Source organism: Eupeodes corollae, chromosome 1 (genome assembly GCF_945859685.1).
Source record: "Eupeodes corollae chromosome 1, idEupCoro1.1, whole genome shotgun sequence".
In the NCBI taxonomy this organism is placed as follows: Eukaryota; Metazoa; Arthropoda; class Insecta; order Diptera; family Syrphidae; genus Eupeodes; species Eupeodes corollae.
Genome location: NC_079147.1, coordinates 267311187 through 267328786, shown reverse-complemented (window position 1 = coordinate 267328786; position 17600 = coordinate 267311187). Strand labels below are relative to the sequence as shown.

The following is a 17600-nucleotide window of genomic DNA, read 5'->3' as shown; positions in this document are numbered from 1 at the left end:
GGTCCCTAGCTAGATGTCTCAAGTTTCGCGCTCCAAGTTGGGTGAGGTCACCTTCCACTTGTGCGCGCCACCTGATCCGCGGTCTTCCTCTACTGCGCTGTCCTGTGGGTGCGGATTCGAAGACTTTCCGGGCCGGAGCATTGGTTTCCATGCGCTCTACGTGACCCAGCCATCTTAGTCGTTGGACTTTTACTCTTCTTGCTAAGTCTACGTCGCTGTACAGCCCGTACAGTTCGTCGTTCCATCTTCTCCTCCACTCCCCTTCGATGCATACGGGACCGTAGATCACACGAAGAACTTTTCTCTCGAAGCGACCCAAGGTACTTTCATCCGCTTTTGTCATGGTCCATGCTTCTGCACCGTATAGCAGGACGGGGATGATAAGGGTCTTATATAGCAACACTTTGGTCCCTCGAGAGAGGACATTACTACTCAATTGCTTTCTTAGTCCAAAGAAACAGCGGTTAGCAAGAGTTATTCTGCGTTTGATCTCAGCGCTGGTGTTGTTTTCTGCGTTTACAGCGGAGCCTAGGTAGACGAAGTCCTTGAAAGGTACGTCTGTCGATTGTGACGTTTTGACCAAAACGTCGGTGTTGTATGTCCTTTCTAGACGACAGCATGTACTTTGTTTTGCCCTCATTAACCGTTAAACCCATTTTTGCCGCCTCTGCCTCAATACTCACAAAAGCCCCATTGACATCACGCTGAGTTCTTCCGATTATGTCAATGTCATCAGCATATGCCAGTAATTGGACAGACTTTTGAAAGATAGTGCCTCTAGTGTTGACGTGTGAGCTCTGCACTATTCTTTCAAGCACGATGTTAAAAAAATCGCATGACAGCGCATCACCTTGTCTAAAACCTTTTTTGACATCAAAAGGTTCTGTTAAGTTGTTTCCAACCTTTATGGAGCAGCGTGAATTCTCCATGGTCATCCTGCACAAACGGACGAGTTTGGCAAGGATGCCAAAACTAGACATGGCTCTATACAGCTCGTCCCTGTAGATGCTGTCATATGCGGCCTTGAAATCGATGAAAAGATGGTGGGTGTCGATTTGGTGCTCTTGAGTTTTTTCCAGGATCTGCCGTAATGTGAATATTTGATCGACTGTGGACTTTCCTGGTCTAAAACCACACTGATAAGGACCTATCAGGTTGTTGACGATGGGCTTTAGACGTTCACATATTATGGCAGAGAAGATTTTATAGGCGATGTTAAGTAGACTTATTCCTCTATAGTTGGTGCAGTTTAGAGGGTCTCCTTTTTTCAGGATCGGGCAAACAATACTGAGGTTCCATTCATCGGGCATGTTTTCTTCCGACCATATCTTACAGATAAGTTGGTGCATGCTCCTAACCAACTTATCTCCAGCTGCTTTAAAGAGCTCGGCATTCAAGCCATCTGCTCCAGCGGCTTTATTAGACTTCAACTTAGATATGGCAATCTTTACTTCGTCTAAGTCGGGAGGACGGGATTGTTGGCTTTCGTCGTCTATATCGAATGGGTCATCCTGCCTGACAGCGGGATTCAGTTCTTCGTCGCCGTTATACAGTCTGCAGAAGTGGTCCTTCCATATCCTCAGCATTGACTGCGGTTCCACTATGATGTTTCCACTTTCGTCTTTGCAGCCTTCGGTTCTAGGTTTATGTACCTGTGAATTTCGTTTCACCTGTTCATAAAACTTTCAAACCTCATTCCTGCTTTTATGCCTCTCAACATCTTCGACCGCACGCTTCTCATGCCCTCTCTTTTTCCTTCTGAAAAGTCGGCGTTCCTCTCGCCTCTTCTGCTCATAGAGCTCACGAGCAGCTCTCGTCCTTCTATGCAGCGCCGCTTTGCGTGCCTGTTGTTTGGCTGCATTTGCCTGCCGACATTCCTCATCAAACCAGGGGTTTCTTGTTGGTGGCTGTTTGAATCCCAGCACATCAGAGGCGGCTTCTCTGATTGCATCTTGGCAATGTTGCCACTGGTTTTCGATACATTGTGTTGGCGGCAGAGAACTTCGAGAGAGGTTACTTGTCACTCAGTCGGAAAAGGATTTGGCGATCTCTGGCGATTGTAGCCGTTCGACGTTGTATCTTCTCCCAGCACTTCCCTGTGTTGCCTTGGGTCTGGAAATCCGAAGTGCTACCCTGGCTACAACGAGGTAGTGGTCCGAGTCGATGTTAGCTCCTCGGAAAGTTCGTACATCCATGATGCTGGAAGCGTGTCTGGCGTCGATCGTAATATTGTCAATCTGGTTGACGGTAGATTGATCTGGAGAAGTCCAAGTTCCTTTGTGGATGTTGAGGTGTGGAAAACGCGTACTGGCTACCATGACGTTTCGCCCCGCAGCAAAATCTATGAGCCTGAATCCATTGTCGGAAGTGTTGTCGTGCAGGCTGTTTTTCCCGATTATTCCACCAAAGATGTCTTCCCTTCCTAGCTTGGCATTAAAATCGCCCAGGACTATTTTAATATCGTAGCTAGGGCACTGCTCATATGTTTTGTCTAAGAGCTCGAATAACATATCTTTGGTGTTGTCGTCTTTCTCTTCTGTGGGGGCGTGCGCGCATATCAGGCTAATGTTGCCGAATTTAGCCTTGATGCGTATGGTCATGAGGCGCTCATTGATGCACCTATAGCTCAAGACTTCTTGCCTAAGTCTGGCTCCAATGACGAATCCGCATCCAAATAAGCGCTGTTGGTTTTCGTGGTAGCAGTCACCATAGTAAATATCGCAGTTTTTCATCCTCTTTTTGCCCGGCCCATCCCATCGTATTTCCTGGATGGCGGTGATATCTGCTTTATATCGTTCTAGGGCCTCCGCTAATTCTTCGGCCGCACGTGGTCTGTTAAGGGACCTAACATTCCACGTGCATATCCGAAGTTCGTTGTCCTTTATTCGTTTGCGTTGGTTGTCAACAGTAAATCCGTCCGTATCCGAGGCTTGTTGGTGCTTCGCAACTTTGAAAGCTTTTACGTGGCCAGGAAGTCACCCCGACGCACAACCTCCAACCTGGAGGGCCAGATCCTAAGTATAACTCCAAGGATGTGGAGCCGGATAAAACCGCTCCTTACAGGCCTGGGCTCCGAATAAGTCGAAGAAGCCCTATAAGGTGTTCACTAAGTAGTTCAACCTTACTGGAACTGTAGACGCCACCGTTGATTCCATCTCGGGAATTCCTCCGCTGCCGTCTGGATAAGGAGAGGTGCCTTAGTGGAAACACCTCTCCCCACCTCTCTCGTTTGCTGCCCCCAACAACTTTCCACTGGGGTTGGAACCCAATCTCCAGTTGAGGTACTAGGCACCCGATGTTCACCACGTGGAGGTGAGAGTAGGAGTTGATAGACAGAGGTTGGTTTTAAGAAAAAACCTATGGACGCTTGTGTCCTCTTGAATGCACATGTCTACCATTTGAACATCAAAGTCATATACACATTTGGTTAAAAAAAATAATTATAAACAAAGTTATTGACATTTTTCTTAAATTTGAAGGTTTTGATGTTTGTAGGGGAGAGCGGAAAAAGGTCTATAAACTCTGAACTATTAAAAAAATTTTATTGAAATTTGATACACATCTTAAGATTAGTCTTATTAATGCTTAGTCAAAATTTTGTCGGAAAAAAATATTAGAAAAAAAGTTATTGTCATTTTTCTAAAATTTGAGGGTTTTGATGTTTGTATGGGAGAGCGGAAAAAATTCTATAAAATCTGAACTATTAAGCGAATTTTAATGAAATTTTACACACATTTTAATATTAGTCTTATACAAACTTAGTCAAAATTTGGTCAAGAAAAAATTATTAGAAAAAAAGTTATTGACTTTTTTTATAAAATTAGAGGCTTTGGATATAACATCCATAATAAAAGGTTTTTTTCTAGTAAAATCTTGTCTTAATGGCATGGCATGTCTTAATACTTAATATTGGCGTTTCGACAATTCTGCTTGTATAAATAATGCAAGAGCCTCATCCGGATCAAATTGCGAGCAGGAAAAGCAATCTGATGTTGCTGCTGTTGTCTTGAGGAAATATGTTTCTAATTTCGTCGCTCTTATACATTTTTGCTCCATCACAGCATTCGTCAAAACTCTTTCGTGGTCTTCCCATATTAGTTGACATTTGCAATACACTTTGGCTTAGTTCTACTTCGAAAACTCTTTCGAGGCAATGAGTGTATTTTTTTCCAAAATGGTTTTTTTTCTATGAACTGTGTTCCATAAAATGAGACATAAAACCTTTCTTTAATTCTGACAGCACAGTTTCTATTTCCCCAGAAATTAAGTTAGGGTATTCCCTTAGAAAATATGTTAGAAGATTTTGAAAATCATGACCATTAGTAATAAGTTCACTGTTGTTCCGAATACGGAATTTCGGCAGAAATAAATTGTTTTCGCAAAAATCGAAATTCTCAGACCTGGGTCAATGTGTTAATTTTGCTTCATTTTTAAAATAAAGTTTGACACTTTTTCTTAAAATAATGGGCTAACCAGTTCATTCTGACAATTAATACTGAAGAAATCAAACTTTTTGGTAATCACCACTGCCAAAACGGAGTTTTTTGAAATCCGATTCAGTGAAACATTTTTGATCATAACTTCCACATCTGCAGCTGATTTTTTCTGTACTTTAACATGAATGTATGGAGCATATGCTGGCATACTTACTTTCTTGGTATATTTTGGCGCTTTTTTTAAATCAAAAAGTTTCAGACTACTTATAGAAGGTATGTATCCTTCATAAATAATCAATATTTTTATTTTTTTTAGATAATCGAAAATAGACCAATTAAATTATTTAAGAACCTAGAGAATTTATTTAAAGGAACTTCGGAAAAAACATCAAAATTTGTTGAAAATACGGTTCGCGATTTGAGTAAAATTATTTTTCAACTTTGAGGGCTTGTAAATCAGAACATACAATATATATGTTAAAAATACTTTTAAATCATACGCTCAGGTTATCTAAGAGTACTTAAACATAAAGTTTAAAAGAATAAATATTGCTTTTTAAAAAGACTTTTCCGCTCTTGCACCACTGTGGCGCCACCTGACTGACAATGCAGATAGCCATGTTTCTATTTTGCATGCTTCTCTTATTGCTAGTAATTCCACTTTAAATACACTGGCATAATCTGGAAGCCGAAAAGACTTAGAAACATTTAAGCGCTCAAATTTTTTGTTTTGTTCTTAGAATAAGAAAATAAAAACTGTATTTTTTAGTGATTTTTCTTAACAATTTTCAAATAGGTATAACAGATGAATAATTTATAAACTTGAATATTTATAAAAAAGATTATAAATAAAACAATTTTGAATGATTTTCTAATCTTTAAAGATTGTATACAATTTTGACATGATTTGAAAAACAAAAAATATGAGTTTAAATAGCTCAACTTTTTTCGTTTTTACATTCTCACTGATTCAAAACTTAAAACATCAATTTTGCCGTGATTTGAAACACAAAATATTCAAAATAAACTTTCCCGTTTAAAAAAAAAAAAAACAATTTTAGTAGATGAAAACATGTTCAATTTTGCCGTGCTTAGAAACACATAAAAAATTAAATTCTCAATCGCCATAACTGGAGACATGACCGCTCAAAAGCTACTTCTATAAGCTAAAACATGTTTGCAAAATTTAAACAGATTCGTCCAACCACTCAGGCCGTTAAGAATGTCAAAAAGTTGGTGCATAGACAAAAAACTCACTTGGAACTATAGCCGTCGTATTTCTTGTAATATTGGACAAACTGCTATGAAATAATTTATATCCTCCACATATCTTCTATTGCAGAGAGTGCAAATTTGTGAGAGGTCCTATCTATGGGGGACAAAGTTGAGATTAAGGATCTGGACTCTAGCTTTAAAAATGGTGCCGATAGCTTCCGGAGTCATTTCATTACAAAAATAGTTTGAAGTTGATGACAATTGATGGTTTTGAGTGCTTGCATATGTTTCTGCTTGCCGATGAGAATGCACTTTGCAGGTGTGCTAAATAAAGTTTTTCATCAATCTTAGCTATCAAAACCGCGAACATATTTTGCCATTCCTCTACATTATTTTCCCTTAAGGGGAGTACTATTTCGTAACTATTCCACCCTCCAAATCTACGATACCTAATATTTTATGTGTAGGTCTATTGGTAGGAGGTGCAGAACCAAAGTTACAAGAAGATGTCGTAGTACCAAATACGATAGATATTTTATTTGCAAGAAGATACATATTGGATTTAAGTTTGCCTCCCTCATCAAAACATTCAAAACCAATAAAAATTCGTAATTTTTGATGAGATATTCACAGAACCTTCCAATTTGCAAAGTGTTTTTCTTACTTTTTGGCTACTTATTTTGCCCAACTCCTTAATTTAAACTCGTTATATAGAAATGTGTAAAATATTGTTCTCCGTCAGAACGTTCTTTTAAAATAGTGGTAAACAATTTAAAACAGAAAAATAACTCATCTCCAATTTTTTTAAAAAAATACTTTATGCAAAATTCGGAGTGGCAATAAATAATTTTGCCAAAAGTAAATAAATTTGAGAAGTCCTGCACTCTTTTCACTCTAATTTTTTTACCATCTGTGAAAAGCAACATATTCACCAAAGAGGCTAATTTAACTTCCATCCGTCCTTACACAGTTCTGAGTTCCTTAATATTCCTATTAGCATAGGTCCGAAAAAATTGGAATCTAATGAAAGAAAGCAGGGCCAACGTGTTTTTCACATTTGAAATATTTTTCACAAATTGAAATATTTTTTGAATCTCCGCAAACGTTGCTGCGACTCATATTGTAACAATCGTAATCATATGAATTCACAAAAAACCGTCGTTAATCCGTATTTGAAATTTTTATACAGCGTATTTATTAGAATTTTCAAGTAAAAAGTGCTTAATGTTATGAAAATGGTTTTCAAATACGGATTAACGAGGGTTATTTTTCTCCTAGAACAGTAAAATAAAATATGCTAGTTTTAAAAAACTACTTCAAGGATGTAATTACATAATTATGTGTTCATATATTTTATTTAAATGTGATCTTTATATGGACATACTTTCTAAAGTCTATACTATTTAAGCCATTACCTATATTCAATATTTAAACTTGAATAAAAAATCAGGAAAACGCCAGAACCGAATTTGTCTGAAGAAAGATATTTTATTAATATATTCTTCTATTTAAAATAAACGTAAATCAACCCTGAAAACTTGATGCTTTAACAAAAAAACGTTTTTTAAAGTAATAGTTCTTGTAATTTCAAATTTGTCTAATGCAGACAAAATAATAAATTCAAGAATTTTATTACAAACATTTACAACAGACACAAAATTTGTATTTTTTGATTAAATAAACTAATGAAAAATTTATATTTTTACACTAAAAGTTGATCTCCTAGTTGGTAAATGCAGCATGTCTATTTAAATTGACCTGGAGCTGGGCCAAAGAGACTGCCTCCTTGTTTGCTAGCTGCTCGAGATGGTGCGAATCCCAAGAGCTTTTGAGTGTTTTGTCTAATTGACATTGTGCATAGGATGTAGAGAAAAATGAAGGAGCACTCTGTGTAGTCATCTCCTGATAAGTTTCTATGGCTAAGTCCCTGAATCCATGATATTGGAATAAATGGCAAACGAGCAACAACACGACCATCAAATCTAAAATCGAAAAGAATTATGACAACAACCTAACATTTTCTAAGGTGTGATTTAACTTACATGCTATTGAACATGCTTAATAATGCTGTAAATGCAAATCCAGTAGCGAACATTGATTTCATTTTGACCAAAGATAAATCTCTGTTATTATTTTTCAGTTTTTCTTCATCGCGCTCGATTTTCTTCTTGTGCGATTTGTCAAGAGAATCTCCGTGAATTTCTTTTCGTCGTTCAACTACGGATGTTAATTTTTATAAGTTAAGATTTTCCTTGATAAAAATTAGTTAAGTTTGTGTTAGAAAACTTACGTTTTTTACTCTGCTTTTCAACTTCGCCCTTCAATTTGATATATTTTTCTGTTCGATAAACGAGCACCCATGTGAGACCTTTTTTAAGAGGACAATTAATTTATGTTAAATGAATTAACGGTTTCACATACCTTCTCCCAAGAATGCTGTGCATATTGAAATAAAAACAATCAGCAGAGTATCGGACCACATAATATATTTTTTAATTTAAAATTTCAGCAAATAGAAATCCGATATCAAGGGAATTGAATTTTTTTTGCTGTGCCTGCTGAAGTCAGGAAAAAATTGACAAGTGACAACTAGACAGCATGTGTCAAGGAGAACTGGGGGTGTGTTGAAAAACCATTGGACACGTTTCAAATTCACACCGGAGAAATTTTGTAGTTCTTCGGAAAATTTTAAATCTGCAGAAAAAGAGAATGAAAAAATATTGAATTCAAATTAGATGGAAATATGTACCTATACATATAAAGAGACTCATTGATTTTAAAAAGTGCTTTTGCTGGGAAGCTTATAAAGAGATAAACAGAATAAAATATTGAAACCACATTACTTCGACAGAGGCTTAGAAGACGAATAAAAATGCAAAGATATCCATGAATGTGGATTATAGAAAGTGCCATAATAATGAAATTGTAATGTCGAACATCTTTATCTTCTTCAAATCTCTCTTTCACACTTGTGACTTTTTGGCATACATCTATCCTGCTGTATATTTCTTCATAAGTCAATTTTCTAACAGGATCAACATTGACATGAAGGATTTAAAAATTAAGCAAACAAAAGTGATATGAGGTGATTAATGCGATTTTTAAAGTGATGGTTAACGAAGATCATTAAGATTCCTGCTTTGGTTTATTCCCTTTCCCTTAAACAAATGTCGAGAAATTGTAATGTAAGAGCAAATTCAGTTTACATTACTTATTTGTAGGTTTACATTAGTTCCAAATTTATAAGATATACTTCGTGTCACATGAAAGGGGATAAACTTTTTTTCGTTTTTTATTTGATGATTTCTTCTTGTTTTTTTTTTGTTGGAATTTGGGCTAAGTTGATAGGGACAAGATCTAAATTTAACTATTAGCGTGTTTTAAACCCGATAAAAAGACACTAATAGTTTAGAGCTTAGTACGGGTATTACTTTGAAAGAATCAAGAAGCATGGGTAGAGGTAAGGGTCTAACCAATGAGTTAATCGCCTATTATGGGACCATGAAGCTGGATTTTTAAAGCTCTAAAATGACGCTAATAATTGACAAATCGATGTTGGAACCAGTTTTTGCGCAGTTTTCTGTATTATTTGGTTGACAACGATGGACTTTGAACAGCAAAAGTCTGGATTCAGGAGCAAAATGTGAAGCTATTACAATGGCCTCCATATTCTCCTAACCTGAATATCAAGGAAAAAGTTTGGGGATTGCTTTGAAGAAAAGTCTACAAAGGCGGACGGAAAATATACTTCTACTTCATATAATCAGATTTTGTCAGCATTATCTGAAAATTAATTAATCCAATAAGAAAATTCACTTTAAATTTTAACAGTAATTGAATTTTTTTCTTGGAAATACTAGATATTACATATAGTTTTTATGACTCATTAAATAAAATAAACTTTAAAAGCGTATCTAAACAATAGAATCAAATAGTTTCAGTTAAAACCTGTGCAAGAAGTAAAATTTTAAGCAATGCCTTCTTTTTAATAATTAATGTTTGATGATCTTAAGTACAATTCACTTCTAGCTTATTTCATATATATCACTTTAACGATTTGCTACTATCTTAATCGGAAAAAAACAAGTGTGAGAACACCTTTAGTTATGACATCACTGTTTTCCCCAGTAGACGTCAACAATTTGCATATGTCAACGACTGTCAACTCTACACAAAAAAAATTATGACGTTCTCCAACAAAATGGAAAATTAAAAATTAAAGAAAAGAACCCTAAAAAAAAGAAACTTAGGAAAACATGTCTGAAGAATCCGATTCCGAATCACAGACAGAAGTTATAAAATCCAAAGAATCAAAACAAAATGATATACTTAATCGACGAGAGGCTCGTCGTCGAAAGATTCTTGAAAATGCAAAAAGTAGACTCGATAAATTGAGTGGTGAAGATACTGGAGCATCTATAGCAAACAACAGTGAGTGTTCGAAAATAAAGAAAAAATAAATAAAACATGCATAACCTTAATTGGAATCTTATATTATACAGAATGCAACAATCATTCGACGGAAACATATTCAGATCCTGAGATTGATCATCCAGAAATTCTCAACGATTACAGCCCTCTGTACTCAACACGATCCGAAAGCATACCAAATCATGTCGATTGGAGCTCCTCGCCTCTACTCAACAACAACAACAATAACAACATCCCAACCAAAACACCACCAACTAAATTTGAACAAATCTTATCCACCCGAATGCATATAGTTGCATCAAGTCCATTAACTTACTTAATGCTGATTTGTGGTCTCAGTGTGTACATTCCACATGTTCTTTTTCTATTTATGACGCTAGAATGTCTTGAACTAGTCATTTTTCGATTAGACCGACCTCTCAGTCCAATCGAAAGCATTATTCTGATGATGTGTGGTATAAATATGGCAAAGGCAAAGGTTCTGATTAAAATTGTGGGATTGTTAAATAAATTGGTTAGCGATTTGGGGCTGTTCGTGTTTGTCTTTATCATGATTCATGGTCTTTACAGCTGGCTGGTAGGAGGGGCGCCCATTGAAATGTTTAATTCTTTTTGATATTAAAATAAAAATTATTAAATTGAATGGAAATGTGTTTTTTGTATCTTTATTGAGTCTACTATGATACAGAGTAGCCTCCTTCTAGCAATAGATGATGTCCATTAACGAAACTTGATTGAGAACCAAGTAGGTAAACAATGGAGTCGATTGCGTCACTGACTTCTCCCAAGCGGGTAAGTGGAATGTGATTTATCAATGGTCCTGACTTTCTTGGATCTGACCAGTTCTCGATTCCCATTTTAGTTAAAATGACTGTCGGATTGACAGAGTTGACTCGAATCTTCCTGGGGCCGAATTCAAGGGCTAAAGCTTTGGTAAGGGAATCAACTGCAGCCTTTGAGGCTCCATAAGCCGCATGACCTGCAAATGCTCTTGACGAAGCCAATGATGAAACATTAACAATACTCGAACCGTATTTGAGTTTTTCAGCGACAGCTTGTGTAACACAAAATATTGCTTTGATGTTTACATTAAATGTACTGAAATAAAAAGGTTCGATTTTATTAGGTTTTCTTTTAATGTTGGGTAAATAAGAAGTTGGAAGCAATATCGATTGATGTGATTATCTTACTTACCAGTCAAAATCTTCTTCTGTTAACTCGGTGAATGGTTTGATGACTGCAACTCCGGCATTATTTACTAGGCCATCTAATGGAGGCACAGAAGCAAGAGATTTCTTTGTTTCATTCCAATTCTTTAGATCCACTTGAATAATATCGATTTTGGGAAACTCAGTTTGCAACGCTTTCAATGCTTCCAAAGATTTTGATACTGCGATAACCTTTACTCCAAGCTTTGATAGGTGTTTGCATAATTCATTACCGATGCCTTGTTTTCGTATAAAATAATACAAATTAAAAAGTGTTATAATGTAAGAGTAATACTATAAAATACGTAGATATGTAATATAATTAGTATTTACCATGACCACAACCAGTGACTAAAATTGTTTTATCCTTAAGATCAGCCATTGCAGATTAAAAGAAATAAGGTACAAGAAATGTTTGAACAACGATGTTCTATTCTAGAAAACCAAAATGATTGTGTTGATATGGAATAATTAATAGTTATTACTTTTGTTGCTATTTGTTATGTAGCTACGAATGTGATCGCAATAAACAATATTTCGCTTTTTCTTTTGATTAAGAAGCTTTAGAATAAACAGAAATTATTATAAAATTAGGGTCACTGTATATGCCGCCTTGAAGTGATCATGTTTTCGAGAAAATTATAACTTGTTTAAAGTTTCCAATGCTTGTACAAAATTAAATAAGTAGAATGAAACTTGACGATATTCATGCCCAATAATGGAAATCGTAATTTTGAATTCGTAGTGATCTATTTTATAAATTTGTAAAACATTTAGAAGAAGTAAAGAATCCGTTCGACTGTTCTTAATGTTAACAACGTTTAATGGGTTTGAAGAATTTGAATTGAAAAGGTAGTTGATTGAGTTCCGTACAAGAAAAAATGGAAATGATCATTTGAGGAGCAGGCAATGAAATTGGAGAAGTTTCACGGGAAGTGACTCAGTTTAATTAGAGTGATAACGTGGTTGACGACTTTTAAATTTTTGTGTAGGTAATTTTGTAAGGAAATATTAAGTGAGTCAGATAGTGGTCAATCAAAAGGAAATGATAACCAGTTGAATTTAAAGTGGAGCTGAATTGGAAATGGATAGTTATGAAAGAGCAAGCTAGTTTTAAGTGGATGGATGAACATCATATTTCCTAGGGAATCTTATATAAAATCTAGTTCTCTGATCTTCTAATTCCGCTATTAAGTTTGTGGTTACTATAGCAGCTTGAAACAAATGTTTTAAAAAGCTTTCACCGCAATAAAAAGAGTATTACAAGAGGATTGTCAAGTTTGTAGCTGTTCGTGTGGCTCTAAGTGGCATAACATGAACAGCTTCTAAGAGCCTTCTATGGTCTTGCAACTTTTTTGATATCGATTCTAGCTACTACGAACCACCCTGTTCGCATTTTGCTTTACAATCAGCTGTTTGGAAGGCAAGACTGTCAAACGAAAGCATTAATTTTTTGTTTTGTATTTTTCTTTATCAAAACTAATTAATCTTCTTTCTATTACAAAATAAATAATAAATAAATATTTAAAATGAAAAATAGTGATTCAGAAAATATATTAAATTGGACTGACGAAGCAAATGCTATAATACAAGATGTCAATAATCATGTCAACCACATCGAAGTATCCAAAAAACTAAAGAGTAGTGCTACTGAAATATTTCTTAATCTTAGGACACTTGAAAATACCGAGTTTTGTGTTCGTGCCTCGGGTAATGGATTTCAAATAGTTGCAGAAGAATTTGATAAGAACAACTATACAAAACCTAAAGATGACGAAGAAGAAGATGAAGACATTTTTGAGACTCCTTATGCTTTGTTGAATAAAATAAGTCCTAGTTATACAAAATCATTTGCGAATCAACTAAGAAAGCAATTAGAAGCTTTAGAAAGGGAAACTGAATAAAATATAAGTAATACAACATAAGGACATGGAATAATTTTTGTTGTTGCTTTGATTTATTTATAATTTATTGGAATAATTTAAACAAAGGCTTATGACTTAAAAAAAGACTGTAATAATATTTAGTCCTTAGAGAACAAGGGCCTAATGACTTTCAACTCTCAACCAATTCTGTGTGCGAGTAATGTTGTCAGGGATGAAAGGGTCCTACATTTTTAAGCCGAATCCGAAGGGCTTATTTGAGAAAGCACTTTTCATGACAAGGATTTGTCAATTCCTCGCAAGAGGCAGTACCCGTGAAAAAACTTTAGATGGCACTGCCAGGGATTGAACCCAAGACCTCTGGCATGACAGTCAAACGCACTAACCATCATGCAACGGGTACTCCTAAAATAAGACTATTGAATCTTTTATAAGACACCCTATTCCACAACATTCCTTTATAGATAGTTGAATAGACTAATAAATGAATATGGAACATGGGAATGATGCACTCTCACCTTAAGATCTATTATAAACACCAACGAGATTGGATAAGGATACTTATAGGTATGGATGGTTACTTTTGATTTATTAGGTAATGTATTAAAAATATCTAATGGCATTAAATTAACCCAGCAATTTGTCTGTAGTCTCCTTATACCTGCACTTAGCATTATTCTCCAGCCCTAGAATTTTCAGGTGTCAGTTCATCTTAAAGTGATGAGTTAGAAGATCCGTCTGTTATGGCCAACCAATAGGCCAGATTTGTCCCTATAGAAACCTGAAAAAAAGGAATGGACGCTGCAAGCAAAACCGAAAGAAAATTTAGAAGTTTGGATAATACTCTTCCGTGAACCGGGTATAAAACGTAATTTCAGCTTCACAGTCTGGTAAGGGGAGTTCTAAAGATGAGGCCATTCGAACTCCAGGTTGGGTGTGTTGGTTGTGGTGTGAAGGTAGTCCTGCGTCTGGTGGCGGTGTGTAGGTGGTCCTGTGTTTGATATTCTTTACGTGTAGTGTTAGTTTGGAAGTCGTGTGCAAGTCGGTATAAGTTTTTGGTTCTTTTACAGTTGTGTGGTATTGTAATGTTTTGTGATCGTTTAAGTATAATGGCATGAAATTTTAGTTTTGAGAGAGGTGAGGTCCAACTGCGAAGACAAGATCCCCCCTAATCCGGCGAGCTAAGCCGAGCATCGCAAGCATGCCACCGCCTTCGTAGTGGACATTATATCCCAACTCCCATACCCCCTTTTCCCATCTTAGTGCGGGCCTACCCTTATGGGGGGGTCATCGAATCATCCACACTCCTAACCTAACCTATCCTAAATCCCTTCCTTATTAACTGCCCTATTGCCTCATTTGACGTCATAGTTCTTAAATTATTTCTACTGCGATACAAGATAGATAACCGTTTTTGGTTTTAATTTTCAAGTAGTCTCTTTGTTTCCGAAGTTTTAATCTTTCGTCTTCCTCTTCTGATTTGATCTTGTTCTGGATCACATCTTTTCCTATATCGCAATAAAATTCTGACCCCATTAAGGATGTCGTTGTTTTACCTCTTGCTAAGAATCCTGCTTTCTGATGGTTCTAGACACCAACATGCTCCCAATGAAGTGAAACGTTGTTAGTCTATCTATTTAGTCTATAAGGAAATTTCAATTCTTTCAGCACTTTATCTTCATCTGGATTCGAGATTTAAATTCCCAATAAATTCAATATTTTTGGGTTCACACTGAGCAACTGAAAAAAGTATCAGCATTTTTAACAACCATCAATTAAAAAAAATAACATATTTTGTACCATTAAATAAAATAAGTACACATTTAGCTTTATTAGGAAATGCTTAAAGTAACTAGAGCCCTTCTTTTGGTCATACTGATAAATAAGTAATAAATAAAAAACTAAGGATTTTTTTTTGTCTTCATTGTCTTTTTTTGATTTTTTGTTTTCTTTTAAGTTAACCTTCCATTCCTTGTAAATCTATTTTAACAGCTTCCAGAGCATCAATTATCCATTGTGGAATAGGGTCTTCACCAAAGTGATTTCTCATGAAACTTCTAACGAATTTGGGAAACTCATCATTTGTTATTGCTTCTCTCATACCATTCATAAGTCGCAATTGGTACGCAACATTGTGAATACTCAATAAACTCGAAGCAACTGGTTCTACAGTTGCAATGTGATGAAGATAAGATCGTGTGTACATTTTGCAAGTGCTGCAATGACAATTCTCATCTATGGGTCGCAAATCCAGAGCGTACTTTTGTTGTTTTAGATTCAGCTGTCCGCTATCTACAAGAGCACAACCAAATCTCGCTGTTCGGGTAGGGAACACACAATCAAACATATCCACTCCCAGGGCAACACACACAACCAGGTCGGCGGCAAACCCAACGCCCATTAAGTATCTAGGTTTGTCATTCGGAAGAAGATCGGTACACGTGTGAACCGTTCGCCAGAACTCGTGTTTACTCTCGCCACCACTCAGGCCTCCAATTGCAAAGCCTCGCACTGGCCTCTCGGTTAATTTGGCAACACAATGTTTCCGCAGCTCAGGATCTAAGCCTCCCTGAACGATGGGGAACAAACTCTGTTCATCGTCTCTCTTATGAGCCGAAATGCAACGATCAACCCAACGAATTGTACGATGCATTGCTTCCTCGACCCTCGGCCCGGTGATTGTTGTCTTTATCACATCATCCAATTGCATCATGATGTCAGCACCAATAGCATTTTGAATTGTAATGGAATGCTCTGGAGAGAGCATACAACTGGAACCATCGTAGGGAGAATTGAAGTTCACTCCAGTCTCATCGATTTCAGCCAGCTGCAGCAATGATACCATTTGGAAGCCGCCAGAATCTGTAAGAATGGCACGTGGCCATCCCATGTACTTGTGAAGGCCACCGGCTTTTTTCAATGTCTCTATACCCGGCCGACTACCCAAGTGATAGGTATTGGCTAATAGGATGCGACAATCCAGTGCTATCAACTGATCCGGGTGTATACCTTTGAGGGTTCCTTGAGTTCCGACGGGCATGAAAACAGGGGTATTGACGTCAGCGTGCCGCAGACTCATCACCCCAACTCGGGCTTTTGAAGTCGAACATTGGGCAATAACTTTATAAGTTAAAGGCGGTGTTTCGGGCTGCGGTGACATGTTTTGTTATTCTAGGAAATGTATAGGTAGATAATTTATTCCAATAAATAGTTTATATCTTAAAACTATAAGAATCCCTCTCTTTTTCTCTTTTAAAACAAAACAAAACTATTTTAGATTTTTTGGCGTAATGAGTTTTGACAGCAAATTGTGCAATAATCTTCAGGCTATCAAACAAACCTTATTTTGAACACCTGCCCCTAACTTTTAGTAGAGAGAAATTTACACCCCGTTTACAGGGAAAAAATAAAAATAAAATTATTTAACAGACTTTAGGAATTTTATTATTTTAAAAACGAGTATGTTTTTTAAAGTCATCAATTGATGTTTATTATATTGTAAAGAGAAAGGTATGCCATTACCATTGAAAAATTGTTGTACTTTCTGAGCCCTAAATGTGTCAATTCTGCTTACTTATTTAGCAGCTATGTTAAAAATAGGCTACATCAATAAGATATTAATGTTGGTGATTGATAAATTTGATACATTTACTTTGAAAACATAGTTTGTTTCTATTTTGTGCAATAGGCAAGAATCATCGAGGAATCGACACATCAAAACTAGTGCCTATTTGAGCAATATTCTAAGTTGGTATTGAGCAGCGAACTAGATTTCGACAGCTCACTTTTACCAGTCGAGAAAGTAGTTCGAGATGAATGCAACATTTTTTTTTAGGTTTAAACATTTTGTCAAAATATGATAGTCCCAAAATTAACAACTGGCTAAATAATGAATAGGCACTTCAGAGTGAAACCTTTTATTGGAAAATAAGTATTTACATACATGTGGTTTAACCTCACACAAGTTGGTAGCACAAAAAATTATATGAAATTGACTGTTAAATCAAAATTACATATCTAAGTTAATGCAAAAAATATAAACGGTGGCACTTTGTATTATTTGTTCCTAATCACAAACGTGAATAGTAACAAAAAATCAAGAAGCACTTTAAGAAAAGGGCTCAACTTCCATCCGCTGCAGCACGAATTTCGACTCGCGTTTTTTTTATTTGATAGATAGAGGAAACATTTATTTATATTTTTAATTAATTTTCAGCAGCATGCCCCCCCTTACATACCTAGCTGTTAGTACGCCATGCTACCAATAAAAAAATCTTGTTTTAGGATCAAAAAATGAAACACAAAAAAAGTAGAGTTAAGTTCGAAAAAGAAAATATTTTTTTCTATGACTTAAAGTTGTTTCCTTGCCTTAATATTTAAAACACGTTCTATAGAAATCACCACCTAACTGTAGAAAAAAATCAGAA

At 36.0% G+C, this 17600-nt stretch overlaps 5 protein-coding genes across 5 annotated transcripts; 2 read left to right on the top strand and 3 right to left on the bottom strand.

The window, feature by feature from the left end:
- Window positions 1–7171: 7171 nt before the first annotated feature.
- Window positions 7172–8232, bottom strand: LOC129943255 (calcium load-activated calcium channel). The gene is made up of 4 exons (XM_056052564.1): window positions 8073–8232; window positions 7942–8019; window positions 7694–7868; window positions 7172–7633 (listed from the first exon to the last, which is right to left on the bottom strand). Exons 1-4 carry the CDS (start codon window positions 8131–8133, stop codon window positions 7396–7398), a joined length of 552 nt encoding a protein of 183 aa, XP_055908539.1. The 5' UTR covers window positions 8134–8232; the 3' UTR covers window positions 7172–7395.
- Window positions 8233–9818: 1586 nt separating this feature from the next.
- On the top strand, window positions 9819–10725 carry LOC129943253 (uncharacterized). The gene is made up of 2 exons (XM_056052562.1): window positions 9819–10082; window positions 10154–10725. The coding sequence occupies exons 1-2, from the start codon at window positions 9908–9910 to the stop codon at window positions 10696–10698; spliced, it is 720 nt and encodes a 239-aa protein (XP_055908537.1). The 5' UTR covers window positions 9819–9907; the 3' UTR covers window positions 10699–10725.
- Window positions 10721–11826, bottom strand: LOC129943252 (L-xylulose reductase). Its single transcript, XM_056052561.1, has 3 exons — window positions 11624–11826; window positions 11277–11529; window positions 10721–11180 (listed from the first exon to the last, which is right to left on the bottom strand). The coding sequence occupies exons 1-3, from the start codon at window positions 11670–11672 to the stop codon at window positions 10760–10762; spliced, it is 723 nt and encodes a 240-aa protein (XP_055908536.1). The 5' UTR covers window positions 11673–11826; the 3' UTR covers window positions 10721–10759.
- An 881-nt stretch (window positions 11827–12707) lies between these two features.
- Window positions 12708–13215, top strand: LOC129943256 (uncharacterized). Its single transcript, XM_056052565.1, has one exon. It carries the CDS (start codon window positions 12820–12822, stop codon window positions 13192–13194), a length of 375 nt encoding a protein of 124 aa, XP_055908540.1. The 5' UTR covers window positions 12708–12819; the 3' UTR covers window positions 13195–13215.
- A 1750-nt stretch (window positions 13216–14965) lies between these two features.
- On the bottom strand, window positions 14966–16490 carry LOC129943250 (queuine tRNA-ribosyltransferase catalytic subunit). Its single transcript, XM_056052558.1, has one exon. The coding sequence runs from the start codon at window positions 16331–16333 to the stop codon at window positions 15131–15133; it is 1203 nt and encodes a 400-aa protein (XP_055908533.1). The 5' UTR covers window positions 16334–16490; the 3' UTR covers window positions 14966–15130.
- Window positions 16491–17600: the final 1110 nt, after the last annotated feature.